General features: G+C 34.5%; 2 protein-coding genes across 2 annotated transcripts; one reads left to right on the top strand and one right to left on the bottom strand.

Annotated features, from left to right (window-relative positions):
- Positions 1 to 7,571: 7,571 nt before the first annotated feature.
- Positions 7,572 to 10,040, bottom strand: LOC100245122 (protein translation factor SUI1 homolog). Its single transcript, XM_002281836.3, has 5 exons — positions 9,771 to 10,040; positions 8,481 to 8,568; positions 8,152 to 8,357; positions 7,997 to 8,050; positions 7,572 to 7,884 (listed from the first exon to the last, which is right to left on the bottom strand). The coding sequence occupies exons 2-5, from the start codon at positions 8,515 to 8,517 to the stop codon at positions 7,840 to 7,842; spliced, it is 342 nt and encodes a 113-aa protein (XP_002281872.1). The 5' UTR covers positions 8,518 to 8,568; positions 9,771 to 10,040; the 3' UTR covers positions 7,572 to 7,839.
- Positions 10,041 to 10,793: 753 nt separating this feature from the next.
- LOC100252101 (2S seed storage albumin protein) lies at positions 10,794 to 11,527 on the top strand. Its single transcript, XM_010646106.3, has one exon. It carries the CDS (start codon positions 10,842 to 10,844, stop codon positions 11,367 to 11,369), a length of 528 nt encoding a protein of 175 aa, XP_010644408.1. The 5' UTR covers positions 10,794 to 10,841; the 3' UTR covers positions 11,370 to 11,527.
- Positions 11,528 to 19,801: the final 8,274 nt, after the last annotated feature.

Below are 19,801 nucleotides of genomic sequence, written 5' to 3'. Positions count from 1 at the left end.
CTCTAGCCGTAATTGCTCACTATTCCAATTTGTTGTTATGCTGGTTATTCTATTACTTTGAAACTATGTTACTTTATATTTGGTTACTAGAAAATATTAAAAAAATAATAATAAAGAAAAATAAAAAGATAAATGATTTTTTCATATTTAATTTAATTATAAAAATATTAAAAAAAAATCAGGGCAATGATGCATTCATCTATACTCTTTCTTTTTAATCAAATATAAATAAAGGGGAATGAAATAATATATAAAAATGATTCCTTGTTTTTAAATTTATTTATTTATTTTATTTTCTTTCCCTTATAATTCCCTCAATTTTTTCGAAAGTAAGCATGACGTAAATAACAAAATCCGTATGGTTTAATAAAGAATTTGATAGTTTCTTAACTATGTTTTAGAATTTTACATTCATATTTATCTTAAAAAATGGTACCTTAAAAGGTGAATTTGTTGAATTTATGTAATTATTATTATATTACTTACTCCACTGCAACTGAAAATGAAGTTATATTGAAAATAAATAATATTTATAAAAGTGTTTTATTGTATATTATCAGAAAAGGTGTGGTCTTGTTTGATTCTATTTCCGTGAAACACCAAATGCAGGCCCACAATCATGCATCAAGCATGACATTTCGTTACCATCATGTGATATTAGATGCTACTGGCTTTTATATCAAGTATTAGAATCCATGCCTACCATTGCAGTCAACATCACGTCAATGACTTTAAAAATGAGGGTTTCACAAAAATTTCAATACAAGAGGGTTTTATCTAAATTTGTGATTGTAAATGAGATATTGGAGAATACTAAAGATCATATTACTTCATATAAAAGGAGTGAGTTGATGGCAGTTATACCTAAAATAATTATTTATTACAGATATTAACAAATAATAACTTGTAAAGACTAGAATTTAAGTACATATATATTTTTTTGGTTTTGTTTACTTTTGGTATCTCTGGATTCCAGTTTTTGAATTCTTTGTTGTGTTTCCGTTCATATTTGTACTTTTTATTTTTTTTTTGTGAAAGATGAACTAGAAATTAATGAAAGAGCTTGATTATTAAATATTTTTATTTAGTTGGTATGGTAGGTGGTATCAAACTCATTTTGATATTATGATTTTAAATAAACTTTTAATTTGATGGGATTTTTTTTTTCTTTACAATAGGAAATAGCATTTTCAATTTCAAAAATATATTTAAAATATTTTGATTGAATATAATTTTTGAGAGTTTATTTTAAAAGCAAAACAATTTTTTAGAACAAATTTAAATCATATTTAGGTGTTTTTTTAGAAAATTTTAATAAAAAAACAAGGAAAATAGACCGAGAACTTCTGTATTGTAAACAAGTATATCATAGAAATTACATTTAAAAAAAATTATTTTTCATATTTAACACCATGTTAATCTAAACACAATATTTTCTTTTTCATAATCTCACCATTTTTTTTTAAATATTTGTCAAAAATCATAGTTACAGAAATAACCTGGAATTTCTTATAGTTAAAAAAAATTTTCAAATCTATAACAATTTGTAAAATATGATTGAGAAATTGTCTCTTAAAGTATCAAAGTTATCTTATGTTTTTTTTAAATAACTTCAAAATTTAATATTTAAATCAAAATTATCTTTTCAAAAAATAATTTTTTACTTGGTTCATCACATGTAAATATGGAAATTATATTTCTATTATCATATTATAAAAATATATTTTTCAAAAATCCTATATTTTTATCAAAATACCCTAAACTACAAGTGCTATATTTTAGGTGGTGGGCTACCTTTTACCACGAAGATTACAAATTCCATTTCGATTTCAAATATCCAGTTCGAGCCCACTCAGTTTTTTCCATGAAGCTAAAGTTTACTTGAGTTGCAATAAACAAACAATTTTTTTTTTCATTGTTTTAAAGCACAATTTGTAAATGCATGAAAAAAAATTAACTCCATAACCTAGAAAAAGAATTTCATAATTTTTGTGCCTTAACACTCTACATTAAGAATAATTTTCTAATGTATTCATGCTACATATATGGCACAATTTTGTGAGTTTGTTTTAAGAGATCTATCTTTAGATTTGGAAGAGCTTTGAATCAAGTTCAGATTCCAAAAGTTTCCATAAATTGAAGATAATCAACTAGTTATGGGATAGAAGATACTATGCTAATAAATTAGTGCAATAGCATAATTATATTATTTAATTTAAATGATTTGTTGATGGTTAACATTAATATAATTTAGGGACAATTATACTCTAAGGATAATTAAAAGAGATATTTCATGGCATAGCCAATGATAAAAATATCAATATCGGTTTTCATGGTGGCATAGTATGCATCTGTGTGTACTTCCAATGGTTTAGTGTAATATGACATCCGTAACACGGGTCATCAATCACAACCCTTTTAAGTCCTCAAAAACTCTTAAGACACTTTTTTTATTAGTGTAGTGCCATGATGAGTTCGTGTATTCTAGAGGATTTTTGAGTCGAACCATCTTTAAGTAACTTACAATGAATAGCCCAAACAATCTTAGTTCACTCACCTTAGTAGGTGTTTGCCACTCTTTGATGGTTCTCTGACGAATATATCGATAATTGGGTTTTATAGATATATTGTGATATATGAGTGAAAATTTTGAGACAAAAATTGATAAAAATTTATAGAAATATTGAGAAAACTTTAAGAAATAACAAGATAAGAACTCTTCAATGTATATATATTGATCAAAATATCAATATCGGTTTTCATGGATATATTGATGGATATATATAAAAATTCTTATCTTTCCATTTCTTGAAGTTTTCTCAATATTTCTATAAGTTTTTATTTATAGAATTTAAAAACATATTATTATTAAAATTATAATATATTTTGGTTTTATTATATATTTATATTAAAGGATATAAAATTAAATTATAATTTGTATGAAATTATTTTATGAATGATAATGTATTTAGAGATTATATTATACATGAATAATTTTAATCTTTTAAATCTTAGTCCATTATACAAATAATTTTATGAATAAACTCATTTTTATAAGACCAAAATAAAACAAACTAATAGAATTTTTTATCATAATCAGTATTTATAGGTTATATTTCTTAATAATAAAGGCAACCATTTAACCCAAAGTAAAATATTATTATAGCAAAAGTTTTTAAGTATACACAACAAAACGGGCCATCTCATAATAAAAATTATCTTAGAAAAATTTAGAATAAATCATAAACTTAATGGAAAGATACTTCGAGAATTGGACCAAGTTATAACGAAAACTATATTTAGAAATGATTTCCCATAATTGTTTTTATTATAAAAAATATTAAAAGTATTGTAGGACCTCAAACGATACCAACTCTCCTAAAAACAATTGTTGTTAGAAAAGGCGTATATCCTAACCTTATAGTGCATTCACCTAAGCGCCAACGACGAACACAAGAAGAGTTGATGGATGTGGCCAACTCTCCGATCTGCCAACAATCTCCCCCTCAGCGACACTCATGGGGTTCAAACCCGTGACCTCGGCTTTGATACCACTTGTAGGACCTCAGGTGTTACCAACTCTCCTAAAAGCAATTGTTAGTCCAAGGGTTCTCCTAATCAAGTTTTGATAATAACAAACCATGGTTAAGTTACTAATTGGTTTGATTTGTAAAGAATCTCAGGTATTAATTTAGAAATTCATCAAATGACCTAATGGATACAAGATCAAGACATTTAGAAGACTTTTAATCATAGGAAACAATTGTAAGCTGAATGAATGAGTGCACTTAGGTTTTATATTTCATTTCATGCATCTTTGGAAAACTCAGTTTATTCTTTAAAGTTACAATTTCATTGAAACCTAAGTTTTATCAAATGTACATTAGGCAAAACATTTCAAAATTGGCATATTAGTCAACAGAAAAAAAAAAAAAAGGTTTTTGGGGCCAAAAGGTCGAACTGGTTGAGACACTGGCCAACCAGCTCAATCGGCAAGGGAACCGGTCGATCGGTTGCCCTTGTCTAGTCGAGGTCCAGTCGAGGAGTGCTGAAAATACTCTCTCATTTAGTAGCATTCCTTTCCCAGTTGAGGAATCCTTCTTCACGGTCTACCTCCGGTCGAAGCAACAGTAACCTGCAAAAGCATTAAATGCTCTAACGGCTAGTGAACCGGTTGACCCTCAACTTGACCGGTTGAGACTGTTTTTTGTTTTTTTTGGCTTCTAATGTTAGAAACCTATAAATTGAGAGATCCACTTCATTTGTGACATAGAGAACAACTGCATTCAATTGTCTACCCACTTGTTCTTACCTTAAAAGCTCTTATTTCTTTCTTGGTGCATTAAATCTTCACTTGCATATCCTTTAGTGCACCTTTGTATTTCATCCTAGCTTTGATTTGTATTTGAGTTATCATTGAGTTAGGTTAAGGGATTCATTCTTATAAAATTGAGTGTTAGAGTTTTCAAGTGAGTTGAATCTTAAAGAGATTGTGTAAGAGCCTATTAGAGCCGGAATCTAAGTATAAAGAAGATTAGAAGTTTGATTGAAACTTCAAGTTAGTGGAACCTTCATTCAGTTAGGAGCTTGAGGAGAGTGGATATAAGTAAGGAAGTGTCGAATCACTATAAAATCTGAGTTTGAATTATCTAACTTTATCTCATTATATTTTGCTTCCATTGTGCTTAAATTTGTTGCGTTGAAAAAGTTTTTAAAAAATCCAATTCACCCCTCTCTTGGACGTTTTTCTCATTTAAGATTAGTCTTTATTTTCTCAAGTATCAATTATAAATAAAGGTAATTTGAAACTTATGTATTTTCAAATTTTTTTATTTTTTTTTATAAAAGAGTTAAAATAAATAAAAATAAATTAAAGTTGCACTTAAGAATAATTTATTTGCGTTAAATATATTATTTTCATTATTATGAATAGTTAAGGATCAATTTCACTTTGACTTTTATATTTGTCTTAAAACGTGGATTTGTTCAACTATTATTCTATTGAAATCGAACAATATTTATAAGCAAAAGTTTTTATTGTACATTATAAATTCAAAACAAAAAAAGTGTAATCCTTGTTTGATTCTATTTACATGACACGCCAGCCGGACGGCCCACACCGACAATTGCGTGACATTCTGTTACCTTCATGAGACATAAATGTTATTGGCTTTTATATCAAGCATTGGAATGAATGCCCACCGTTTGCAATCAACATCACCTCAATCACTTTAAAAATCATGAGACATATATGTTATTGGCTTTTATATCAAGCATTAGAATGAATGCCCACCGTTTGCAATCAACATCACCTCAATCACTTTAAAAATGACGAGGCTTTCACCTAAATGTATAATTGTCAATAAGGTATTGGAGGATACTAAGCATCAAATTATTTGATGGGAAATGAGTCAATTGATTATGGTTATAATTAAAACATCAATTGATGACAGTTATAGGTAAAACAATTTCCTACCATAGGATACTAATAATTATATTATTTAATATAAAAAACATGAATATATTGTTAAGACCGGGATTTAAGTACATGTTGGAGTACGTTGACTTCAAGGTTTTTTACTGGGTTTGCTTTTAGTCTGCCTCTTGAGTCTTGATTTCATTGTTTGAATCCAGATTTATTTTCCATTCGTATCCTTGAAACAATTTTCTATCATAGGATACTAATGAATTGTTAAGACTAGGATTTACTGTCAGGTTGACTTTAAGGTTTCTTAGTGGATTTGCTTTTAGTCTGAGTCTTGATTTCATCGTTGGAATCCAGATTTATTTTCGATCCGTATCCCCGATTTTTCATAATCTGATAAGTAAAAAGTAGAAACGTTAATTATACCTGTATTTTTTTTAGGATGAAATTAATGAATGAACTTCATTATTATTATTTTAGGATGTAATTAATGAATGAACTTCATTATTATTATTATTTTATTTTATTTTATTTATTTTGTGTATTTGGTAGAGTGAGTAGCATCAAACTCAATTTGACATTACAATGTAAAACAAACTTTTAAATTCAAGAAAATAGCACATGAAATTTCAACACTTTATAATAGGAAACAACGTTTCCAATTTTAAAAATATGTTTAAAAGATTTTGATTGAAAATAATTTTTTTAAGAGATGTTTTAAAAATAGAACGTGTTTTTTAACAACAAATTTAAATTGTTTTTAGATTTTTTTTTCAAAACATGTTAATAAATATTAGAAATAAGGAAAATAGGTCGACACCTTTGTCTAGTAAAGAAGTATACAATACTATCATGGACATTAAATTAAAACAAGTTAGCCTAAGCCCCATTTTTTTTTATAATCTTATCATTTCTTTTAAATATTTGGAAAAAAATGAAGTTATAGAAAAATTTGAGATTTATTATAACAGAAAAAATATTTTCAAATCTATTGCAATTTCTAAAATTCGCTTGAGAAGTTGTTTCTTAAAGGGTTGTATTGAATTTATCTTTTGAAAAATTAATTTTAATATAAATTTTAAAATTAAAATTTAAAGTTGCTTCTTTAAAAACTTCAAAATTTAGTTTTTAAATCAAAATTATCTTTTCAGAAAACAATTTTTTATTTGGTTCACAGATTAGGGTAAATATGGAAAGAATATAATTATAAAATTAATTGCATACTTAAAAATAAACAAAGTTTTAACATGGGGTAAGGTCCAACACAATTTACCCACTATGGTTGAGTAAGGTAGGTTTTTCTTGTTGCTAGCACTAGCTCCGCTACTCCAACACCTGCTTCAATTACCAACCATTCAATTTTAGATATCTTTTAGTAGATCATAAAATCTATAGGTTGCTTCAATTGCTGACCCATCAATCTTAGATATCTTTTAGTAAATCATCACATCTATAGGTAATGTGCGAGAGGAGAGTGGCATAACTACCATCTGTTGGAGCATAAAAAAGGGTCGTGTTGCGAGCTAGATTTCATTTGGTTTTGGTAAAGCAACAAACATCCTTTCCTTAGTCCTTGGTGGAAGGACATCTACCAAAACAAAGGATGCTCGAGGAAGTCTCTTCGACGATCATGTGAAGGAATACATGAGAATTATAATGCAAACCTGGTTTTTCCCCAACTAGGTCTCTTATAGCTTTCTCTTGCATACTCATCAGCTAGGTAGGTGATGCATGGTTGCAAAGGAGATAACATCCCACATGTCCATAAGCATAATAGCCTATAGCATCATACTACACTTCATATAAAGTGGTGTGAGAATCTATTCCGTCCATTATTGTGAGATTTATGACAAATTCACAACAAATATTCAGACTTTAGTACAAAAGTCGCTAGAGCACCATTTTATAAATAAAAACTTTAGACTTAAGCGAAGGATTGGGCAACACAGCCAGCAATTCAAAGAACAAATCACCAGAAACCTGCAACCTCATTGAAATAGAGCAACACTACTTACCAACTGTTTTCCATATCCAAAATTGTTTTGCAGGTAAGGCCTGAAACCCAACTATTTCACGACTAGATTATAACCAAGAATCATGCACCAATGACTAAAACTAAAACCACAAAGAAAGGTAGTCAGGGGCATTACTTGATAATCATAATTATTATTCTGGACTGAAATCAGCACTGTCGAACATTCCATTTTCAAACCACATTACAGAGAAAGGCAGCTTAAAGACCCAAACCAAGTATGATTGTATATCAAATCAACATACCGGCGATGTTATCGGTTTATATTTTGAAGTTCAGATAAAAAGTGCTCTGCACTGATAGTATTATAATATTATGGGTTTATATTCTAATATCCGGATAGGGGATAGCATTCGCCTGTCAGAAATCGATCCGCAGCAAATCAGAAACCATGAATCTTGATATCCTCCTTCTTCACAATGCCAGCCTGTTGCAGGGAAGCCAATAACCAAACCACATCAATTTGTTTGTGCTTGAATGGATATGTATTTGATTTTTGATTTTCAAAGTTGATGGTAAAGGGAGAAACATCACATTACCTGCACAAGAAAGGTTGAAACATTCTTTCGCTGATCACCTTGAAGTTGAATAACCTACAAATGCACAACAGCGTATGTGAATCGAATTAGGCATATTATGACAGCAGGTAAAATAAAAACAAATGGTTTTCCATAAAAGGAGTTGAAACACACACCTGGCCTAGTTCCGGGTCTTGAACAACAGTACCATTGCAGCAGAATTCCTTCTTGAGGTCCTTGAGGATCTTGTTGTAACTAAATTCTTTTCGCAGACCCTGGACAGTTGTCAGGCTTTTCCTTCCGTTCCGTTGCTGTATGCGGATATGCACATAATCTTTTGACCCAGCACCTGAGTCCTCAGCATTTGCCTCAGCAAACGGATCTAATATTGGAAGAATATAACATAGACCATTAATCAGAGTTGCAAAAGAAGTAGACACCAACCAAACTTTAAGAACATAATTGGAAAAATTTGTACACAAGCAAGTTCATCATATTAGCATACCAAAAGCAGTGGGGATCTGGATGTCGAGTTCAGACATGAAACTTGGCTGTTGGAAATTGATCGAACCTGACAACCAGAGTAATCAGACCTGGATTATAAGAAAAAAAGAGAAATCAGCATCATCAACAAGAAAAATGATTCAAGTTCTAGAATTTGGTAGACTGCTTCAAGGAAGAATCACAGATCGATGACTTGTTCCAGTGGGTGTTTGGGTACAATAGTTACTTGTATACCAAATCAAACTATGAATCTCATTACTATCTCAAATGACGATACTCCTAACTGTAGCAACATCGCTGAATACATATGTATGATAAACTCTCTATATCGGTATGCCAGAACCAAATTCATCAATTATACCACCACATAGGTAACGCCTAGAATCAATCTGCTCTAATTCCAAACTTAAATTACATCAAAGCACCTCAGCAACATTATAAACAGAACATACTGGCTGGAGAGGAATCATGATGATCTCCAACATAAAACAAATGGGGTAATTACAGAAGCTGTATAAGCAAGAAGACCCATTTAAGGACCTTACAAACACAGTGATTTCATTGCGTTCCTCTGATTGAATATCATAAAGCATCAAATGGATATAACGGCTTAAACACAGACGAGGCTAAACCAGATAGGAAAATCTAAATTTGCATGCACTTGTTTTCCAAATAAAATTTCAAAATAAATTTAAATTCGAGAAAAGCCCAATCTCCCCAACCTCGATCAAGATTTGCAAATTTCAAAGAGCTAGGGCTCCAAATAAGATCCAATTGTTTGTACATAAAAGTAGCCCTTCTAATTTAAAGTCAGATTTAGCAGGCAGAAAAACAAAACAATTTGCGGCTTCAATCGCAACCAATTACAATATTCAAGCTATATTTTTTTCTTCGATTCTTAGCAAAACTAAAGAAAGCATAATCGTCTATAAACAAAATCAAGGGAACCGGGCACAAAAAGAGCATAGTTATTGAACAAAATTTAACCTTGACTCTTTGAAGATAAAATTTTTTCACTTTTCCTTCCCGAAAAGGAAATTTCCAACCAATTAATTTCCATCAAAACAATCAGATCCTTAAGGGGGGAAAACACGCAATCCAACCACGAAATCACCGGAAACCCAAAATCTACCAAAATTAAGCCCCAATGAAATATTTTTTTTAAAAACCCAAATCATGAATACAAAATATTAAAAATTCCCCGCAGAGGATGAGATCTTATAAGACAAAAAACTGCAATTCACATCAGAAATACAATTAAGATGATTCAGACAAAAGAAAAGAAAATCACCTGATCCGAGAATAGGGTTTCAGAAATGAATATCGGTGAGCTAAGAAACCCTAGATCGGATAAGTCCGAGAAACCTAAAGATAGAGTCAGAAATCGAGTAGTTCTCGAATATATAAAGTTGAGGTGGGGTGGGATTACGTCGGTTAGGGAAAACGCTACTCGCGGAAGTACGGATTATATATGTACTCTCCTGTATTCACGGTTGGATGATATGTTTATAGCGATTTGTAAAGCGTTAGTCTGGTCCGTCACGTCTGCTTTTTGGAAAAAGAGTTACCGTTGATAGGATATGGGCTGCACCAAGGCTGGACTCAGCGGGGACCAGGCAGGTGGGCTAGAGACTTTGAACGACGTCGTTTTCCAGGGCGGTACGGTTGTTGGGCGTTGTGGCCGCTCTGGGCTTGTGAGTGGCACTTTCTGAAACTGGGCCTGAAGAGAGAGACTGGGTTATATTGAGCTGGAGTAGCCCATACGGAGGCTTAATCCAGTTGAAGAGTGAAGGTTGGGCCGGAGCCTTACAGCCCAAATTGAGTTGGTGGGTTGGTGCTGAGAGGCTTGTGTTCAAAGTCCATATCCATTCGAAAAAATTTTGCCCTCTTGTATAAGCCTCAGGAATCTCTTTAGCCTTTAATTAAACCTAAATCCTACCAAAACTGCCCTTCAAAATTATTGCTTTGTTTTAGGTCCAAGAATCCTAAATAAGGTCTATTTTGAAACATTCCTAATGGGGTGGGCTTTGCTTCTCCAAACAGAAGCATACTACTTGCTGTTAATGAGCATGTCTGTCACCTCCAAAAAAAAGGACAAGGTAACTTTAACTGCAGCATTAAATGTATAGGAAGCAGTATTACAATCAAAATCAGTTTATGGCAGCCTTTCCATGAATGCTTCCATTTCAGCATGCAAACTAACCTCCACACGTCCACACCTCCCACCATAAACCTGCCCTATCCCCAGCCCACTTCCACGTACACACCCCATGCAAGTCCTGGACTTCACTATAAATAACTGCCCTTCATCCCCCTCTTCACTCACTCATCATCGATCCCTCTCTCTCATTACAAAAAAACGATGGCGAAGCTCTCAATTTTCGCAGCTACTCTCCTCCTCCTCCTAGCCATCTCCAACGCCACCATCTACCAAACCACCGTCATCACCAGGGATGATGGGTCCGAATTTGGGCAGTTCCAGGGGAGCCAGAGCCAGAGGTGCAGGCAGCAGATACAAGGCCAGCAGTTCCAGCAGTGCGAACGGTACATTAGGCAGCAAGCGGAGCAACAGCAGGGCGGGCAGGGTGACGTACTGATTTTACGGGGCATCCGAAACCAGCAACAACAGGAACAGCAATGGCTCCGCCAGTGCTGCCAAGCGTTGCAGAACATGGATCAGCAATGCCAGTGTGAGGGTCTCCGCCAGATAGTGCAAAGGCAGCAGGGTCAGGGTCAGGGTCAGGGTCAGGGTCAGGGTCAGGGTCAGGGTCAGGGACAGGGTCAGGGTCAGAGAGAGCAGCAGCAGGAGATGATGCAGATAGCACAGAAGCTGCCGGAAAGGTGCGGCTCCGGACAAGCCTGCCAGAGCATGCAAGTTGTCTGGTTCTAGGGCTTTTGCAGCGGTGTTGATAATAAAGTACAGTCACTTACGGTGACTGGAAACGAGTAACAATAGTAATAATCACACATTATCGTGTGTGTTTCTGTGTTTTGGCTTTGTGGCCAGTCTCTTTAATAAATTAACGTCACTTCGGATGACTTCCCTCTTCTTCAGTTCTTTAGCCCAATTTTCTCATGGAAACAACTTGGATTAATAACTACCCTCTTCCACTAATGATCATGTTGCTCAACTCCATCGCATGCCTTTCCAGTGGGAGAACAGGAAAATGAGTAGAGGTTCTTCTGGTTGCCAAGGAAGGAAGCAGAAACAAGAAGAAATAATGAAGGGGTCATGGAATTACTCTACTAGCCAGCACACGTTTTCAGAGCACAATCAGAACCCATATTTTTTTCCATGGCAGGAGGGTTCCCCTGAAGTATAATTGAACTGTACTAATTGACTCCAACCTGTAGAACCTTATCAATTTAAGAACCCTAGCCAAGGACTAAACAACAGATTATGGGATTGTGTGATGTTCCATACAAGTGGTATATATTTCTGCAAATTAACATCATGTTTATAAGAGTGCTCCTGATGTAAACCAGTCCTTTTGAACAAGCCTGAGGGAGACAGTAGCTTTGAAGTTAATGAGGAGTATTAGGTGAAAATTGTGATGATCATCAACAACACTGGAAGATTAGAGGGTTGATGAAACTGTCAAAAGCTCATACAAATTTCAGGGAAAGACGTCCTATTAGAAGGATATTCAATTTCAACCTTGATATATATACTACCTCTATAAATAGCCATATGGGCCTAATTCTTAAAATTTTCCAAGAAAACAGAGCATTCTTGGTTCCAGTGATTGAAATTAGTCATATCTTCTTGGTTTCCCTCCTTCCATCTTATCATCTTCCTGCAATCCCCGCCGACTATTGAACCAGAGGCTGGCTCCATTATCACAAATTGTAGATATATCTCTAAGTTCAGACTCAGCTTTAGGTGTATACAGCTTTTTGATCAGTTAAAACAAAAGATGATTTCACTTCCATATAAGTCCAAAGAAATGCCATAGAGAAAAACAAAGCAAATTAGTTTATGGCAGTATCTGCATTAGATGTTACGCGGAAGCTCGATACAATCCATGTCACGCAGCAAGCCAGTACACACACCATGCCAAAACCTAAACTCACCATCCTGATTACACCGTTACACATACTTCACGCGCAAACCCTCAAGCGTTATCGAAATACCCTTCACCACCACCACCCACCTCCAGTATTCATAGAGAGGAACAATAGCAAGGCTCATTGTTCTGGTTTTGTAGCAGAAAGAGGCAGGAAGTTTAAATAGAAAACACGAAAATTAACAAAGAATAGAAAAATGAAAATAGAATTTAAAGTTTGAAGAAAAACCTGTCAGCTGAGAGCTTCAAGGGCTCAAGAAGATTTTTTTTTTTTTTTTCAAATTTATTATTATATATTTATTCTTTTAAAAAAATGATTTTTGCTACAACTTAATAGGCTTTAATTGAGACCAACTGTTTCCTTGGGAAGAAGTTGGTGCTGTTTTGTTTCTCCCAAAGAGAACCCAACTACTACTTCTGAACCGATCTCCATTGTCGAAACATGCACGGTTACATGATTGATGACTCCAAAACACTTCAAAAACCAAACAAAATAACTTTATTGCAGCATTAAATTGCAAGCAGTATTACAAACAAAATCAGTTCATGGCAGCATTTACATCACACCTTCACCTTGTAGCCATGACTGCAGCCAAACCACCATGCAAACCACCCCCCCACACGTCCACCTCCGCCACCAAAACCTGCCCTAACTAGCCCACTTCCACGTATATCCCACATGCAAATCCTAGAATTTACTATAAATACGTGCCTTTCATCACCAACCTCACCGCTGTTAAGGTAAATGGTTAACTTGTAAATAGTTGGCTTACTTGTTGGTTTGTTAGAATAAATCTAGAAGTTAAGAAAGTAGTTCACAGTCTGTTATAAGCTTCTATTTAAAGAAGCTCTTGTAATCAGTTTCAGCAGTGTGTGAATAACAAGTCCTCTGTTTTCTTCAATCTAAAATCCCCTGTTTTCCCTTGTTGTCTTTAATCCTAATATGGTATCAGAGCTTCGAAGTGCCAGTAATGGAGTGCTTTTCAATTTCCAAAATGGGTGGAGCCTCATCATTTGCTTCAAGGTTCATCCCTATTTCTTTTAGTCACTCTGTTTCAGTTTGATTGGATAACAACGACTTCTTGCTTTGGCGAAAGCAAGTTTTTGCAGCAATTCAAGGGCACAAATTATAGAATTTTGTGTTTGGGACAAAACCCCCACCAGTGAAGTTCCTTACAACAAGAGATGAAGAAGTGGACAATGTAAATCCAAAATTTCTTGATTGGGAACAACAAGATCAGTTGTTGTTGTCTTGACTTCTTTCTTCAATGTCTAAAGGGATTCTTGCACGTATGGTAAACTATGAGACTCTACTTAGGTATGGTGAACTTTGGAAAGATATTTTGCTAATCAAATTTGAGCAAAAGTGTGTCAGTTTAAACCACAATTGAGAAACACTAGGAAAGATTCTCTGACTATGAATGAATATTTGTTAAAGATTAGAGGTTGTATTGATTTGCTAGGATTAGTTGGTTATTCAATGTTTGAAAAAGAACACATTGATGCCATCTTTGAGGGTTTATCAACAGATTATGACACCTTTATTCTTTCAATTGAATCACGCATAGACCTTTATACATTTGATGATATAGAATCCTTGTTGTTAGCTCAAGAAGCTAGGATAGAGAAGAAGAATAAGGAGTTAGATTCTGCACAACCTAGCATGGCAAATATTGTTGTTGCTGGTCAAAATTCTTAGCAAAGCACAAAAAGGTATACTAATGGTTTTGAACAAAATTCCAGTTCCAACTTTGGTGGTCCAAACACCTTTGGTGGTCAGTATTTTTTTGGTAAAAAAGGCAATTTTTAGAACAATGCTAGAGGAGGTTTTGGTTTTGCCAATCGAGGAAGAGGTCGTGGAGGCCAATTTAATGGTCAATTTGGTGGGAAAGGTTTTTGGTCTCAAAACAAACCTCAATGTCAACTTTGTGGAAAGATTAGGCATGTGGTGATGAACTGTTATTATCATTTTGATCAAAGTTTCATAGGACCATCTTAGTTCCAGAATCAATAGTCTTCTATTCAAAGCCATTTTCAAGGTGCATGAAGCCAAATGACAACCATGTTTGCTACACCAAAAGTTGCCAGTGATACCAATTGGCATCTTGACTTAGGAGCTTCTAACCATGTTACTTCTGATGCTACACACCTGATGACTAAGGCTAAATATTATGGATTAAATCAAGTTCATATTGGACATGGTATGAGTCTATCCATTAAGCATGTTGGTTAGTCTATATTTTCCTCTCCTTATACTTCTAAAATTCTTTCTCTTAAGTAACTCTTACATGTCCCAACTATAACAAAAAATTTACGTAGTGTTTCAAAGTTCGTCCATGATAATGATGTTTTCTTTGAATTTCACTCACATTCTTGTTTTGTGAAAGATTAGACTTCCAAGACTGTGCTATTGGAGGGAAAGCTTAAAAATGGATTGTATGTCTTTGACCACACTCAAATTAATCTCAACAAGTAGTTATAGCCTCTATTGTCTTCCTCAAAGGTCACAATTCCAGCACCATCTGTTCTTGCCTTACATGTATCTATTCTATCTCATTCTTGTTCATTGTATGATTTGTGGCATAATAGATTAGGTCATCCTTTTGAGAAATTTGTAAAAGTTGTACTCACAAATTGCAAAATACCTTTTCCTAATTCAAATTCTCATTCTTTTTGTTCAGCTTGTTGCATTGGTAAAATTCATAAGTTTCCTTTTAGATTGTCTGATACAACCTACATAGAACCTTTACAATTGGTTCACTTTGACTTATGGAGACCCTCTCCAATGTTGTTATCCATTGGTTATAGATATTACATCACCTTTATAGATGCATTCTCTCATTTCACTTGGATCTTTTTGCTAAAGCATAAGTAGGATGTTCTTCAAACTTTCTCAAATTTTAAGACACAAGTTGAGTTGTAGCTTGGTTATAAAATAAAAGCTATTCAAACTGATTGGGGAGGAGAATATAGAGTTTTTACTGATCTCTTAATGTCTCATGGTATAATTCATAGAAATTCTTGCCCTCATACTCATAAACAAAATGGGGTTGCGGAGAGAAAATATCATCATATAATAGAAAATGGTCTTACTTTATTAGCTAAAGCTTCTATGCCTCTAAAATATAGGGATGAGGCCTTTAGAGCTGTTGTTTTCCTATACAGCAAGCTGCCTACTTTAGTTTCACATTCGAAAACTCATTTGGAAGTCTTGTTTCACTCATCTCCAAACCACTCTATGCTTAGAGTGTTTGGATGTGCATGTTATCCAAATACTAGACCTTACACATGCATAAACTCAATTTTAGATCAACTCAATGTACTTTTCTTGGTTACAGCTTAAATCATAAAGGTTATAAGTGCTTAGACAAAAATGAAAAGATTTATATCTTTAGAGATGTTATTTTTTATGAACACTTCTTCCCATTATCTTCTTCAAATTCATCACAAACATCTTTAGCCTCACAATCATCAAACGTCTCATTAATTTATGGTTCTTCACCATCATTTTCTTCCATTTTCTGATGGTTATCTCCTTAATTGATCCTAAACACATACTGAAACACATATTGGTTAGCAAAGTCTTATTTTTGACAATAGTTGCAATTTGTCAACTTCTTTAGAAAAGACGATTAAACCTATTGCTACTTAGGATAAGACAACTGAACCTATTGCTGAACAGATTTTGGTGGGTTCCTCTATTCCAGCACAGGTCCAAGTTAGTGGAAACTCTCACAGTATGGTAACCAAGTCAAAAAATGGGATTTTCAAGCCAAAGGTTTATGCTACAACACTAGAACCTAGCTTAGTTGCTGATGCTTTGCAACAAGAACAATGGAAAACAACTATAATAGATGAATTCTCGGCCCTTATGAGAAACAAAACATGGTCCTTAGTGTCTCTACCAAATGGAAGAAAAGAAATTGGATGCAAATGGTAATTCAAGGTCTAAGAAAATTATGATGGGACAATTAACAAGTATAAAGCCAGGTTAGTAGCTAAAGACTTCAATGAAACTTTTAGCCCTGTAGTTAAGCCAACAACTATCAGAGTGGTGTTAACTATTGCCTTGGCAAAGAATTGGGTTAATAGGAAATTGGATATTAACAATGCATTTTTAAATGGAGACTTATAGGAAGAGGTATTCATGGAACAACCTCTTGGATTTGTGGATTCTAAGCAACCTCATTTGGTATGCAAATTACACAAGTCCTTATATGGATTAAAGCAAGCCCCTAGAGCTTGGTTTGAGAAACTATGTAATGCTCTCATTGCCTTTGGATTCATTGTAGCTAGATTCGATCAATCATTGTTTATTCGGATTACTACTACTCATACTATATTTCTTATAGTCTATGTTGATGACATATTAGTTACTGGGTGCAATAGTGAAGAAGTTCAAACTATCATCAATCAATTGAATAAGAGCTTTACTTTAAAGGATCTTGGTGAAGTAGACCATTTTCTAGGCATTCAAGTAAGGCATACAATTGAAGGACTTCATCTCTCTTAAACTAAGTACATCAAGGATTTACTTTGCAAAGCCAAGATGCAGTTTCCCAAGAGTAGCAGTACACTAATGACTAGTAGACTCAAATAATTTGCCTATGGAAATGATCCTATAGAGAATGGACAACAGTATAGAAGCATAGTTGGAGCCTTGCAATATGTAACCATTACTAGACCAAAGATCTCTTATTGTGTTAATAGGGTGTGTCAATTCATGCAAAATCCACTTGAATCTCACCAGAAGTCGGTCAAGAGGATACTAAGATATTTAAGTGGAACTTTGGATTATGACTGACATCTTAGAAGATCATCTCAACTAAACTTGGTGGGATTTTGTGATGCTAATTGGGCCACGGATCCAAATGACAGGAGGTCTACATCAAGTTATTGTGTATTTCTTGGTGAAAACTTGGTGTCATGGTACTCTAAGAAGCAACATACTATTTCCCATTCATTTATAGAAGCTGAATATAGAAGTCTTGCAAACATTGTAGCAAAATTAACTTGGTTAACTTCTTTACTTGAGGAGATAAGGGTAGCTACAACTAAAATACCTATAATTAGGTGTGATAATTTGAATACAATACAACTTGCAACAAATCTTGTATTGAATGCTAGGACAAAGCATGTTGAATTAGATCTATACTTTGTCATAGAGAAAGTTCTACAGAAGAAGGTGTTGGTTCAACATGTTCCTTCAATAGATCAAACGACAGATGTTTTGACAAAGCCCATTTCCAGCTCTAAGTTTCCTTTGTTAAGAAACAAACTCAAAGTAGATAGTCTTCTACTTTGAGTTTGAGGGGGCGCTGTTAAGGTCAATGGTTAACTTGTAAATAGTTGGCTTACTTGTTAGTCTTTTAGAACAAATCTCAAAGTTAAGAAAGTAGTTTCACAGTATGTTATAAGCTTATATTTGAAGAAGCTCTAGTAATCAGTTTCAGCATTGTGTGAATAACAAGTCCTCTGTTTTCTTCAATCTAAAATCCCCTGTTTCCCTTGTTGTCTTTAATCCTAATAACCGCCATTCCAACAGTGTAACAAAGATGGAGAAGCTCTCAATCTTTGCAACCACTCTTCTAATCCTTCTAGTCATCTCCAATGCCGCCATCCACCAAACCACCATTTTCACCAATGAAGAGGAGTCCGAATATGGACAGTCCCAGCAGGGCCAGAGATGCAGGCAGCAGATACAAAGCCAGCAATTCCGGCAGTGTGAGTAGTACTTGAGGCAGCAGCAGCAACAAGGACAGGATGAACTGATTTTCCAGGGCATAAGAAACCAACAACGGCAATGTAGACAGCAGTCGCTCCAGCAATGCTACCAATCTTTGGAGAATATAGATGAGCAGTGCCAGTGCGAGGGGCTAAAGAAGATAGTGCACAGGCAGCAGCTGCGGGAGATGAAGCAGAGGGCCAGGGAACTGCCGCAGATGTGTGGCTCCGGACAAATCTGCAGAGATGTTGGTGCGCTACTCTGGTTCTAGGGCATTGCACCCGCGATGCTAATAATAATAATAATACCATATAATAAACGCACGTCATCATGTGTTAAGTGTGAGTCTGCGTGTATCGGCTTCGTGGTTCTAGCTTTCTTGTCAAGCCTCTTGAATAAATTGATGTCACGAGGAATAACTGCCCAAGTCTTGAGTTCTTTAGCCCGATTTTCTCATGAAACAAACTTTAATTAATAAGGATTAGTTAACGTTGAATGCTTCTTTCTCCAATTTGTTTAGTCCTTCCAATGGAGAGACTGATCCTTATTAAGGTGCTAGCTCATATTAATGGTTTGTATGGTATATTTATGCATGCAGAACTGTCCATGAGAGCGTTCTTGATGTGAACTGCATTAAACGATATAGGAGTAAAAAATAAATTTTTTAAATTAACGAATTATGCCGGCCACCAAATGCAGCTGCAAGCAAGGTTCGTTCCCGGCAGACCCCTCAGATGATTATTAAGTCAGTTGGATTGCAAAGGAAGGATAAGATTCGCTTTTTCCTCTTTTTTCCCTTTTTTTTTTTAACCTTTCTTTTCTGATGCTGGGGTATTTATATCTGCCCTTACTGTGGATTGCAACGGGTTATGCTCCGCGTTGTTTCCGCACTCATCCACTTACTCATGATTCTCTATTTTCAGGCAATCCACCCTCACATTACTAGGGGTAGTTGTGCGTCACTCCCAGCTTCTCCTCCTTATCCTGCACTCCACTTAGTCAACCACTTGACCAAGTCACCCTGGGTGCCCACAAATTGCATCATGGGTTGATTAATTAGAAAGTTGAAGGCACTACAAAATGTTCATTATATGTTTTGGACCAGGGCATCCATTTGAAAAGTGAAAAGCATGTTCCTCAATTCTTATATATAGTGTCATATGACGTCCCTCATTCCTCAACTTCTTCAAAGAGGACTTGAGGTTTCCTAGTTTCAGTAATGTTGAGCCATACGTATCTTCTTGGTTACCCTCATTTTTCTTCTTTCAAGCCCAATTGTTGAACCAGAGACTTAGCACCATTACAACATATTGTGGATTTCTAGGTCCAGAATTTAGCTTTGGGGTTTCAGCCTTTTTTCAGTTAAAGCATAAGCCAAGCTTTCAAATAACTCCAAAACAAATGCCATTAGCAAACAAAATTTCATGGCAGCATTTACCATCTTGCTTACACGTTCATCGCATGCAATCCCTAAAACCTCTCATAAGTACCCGTCACCACCATCACACCGTCATTCAAAGACTAAGAACA

The sequence above is a fragment of the Vitis vinifera genome, chromosome 19, assembly GCF_030704535.1.
Source record: "Vitis vinifera cultivar Pinot Noir 40024 chromosome 19, ASM3070453v1".
Lineage (NCBI taxonomy): Eukaryota > Viridiplantae > Streptophyta > Magnoliopsida > Vitales > Vitaceae > Vitis > Vitis vinifera.
Note: the sequence above shows the minus strand (reverse complement) of the source record. Positions and strands in the feature narration are given on the sequence as shown.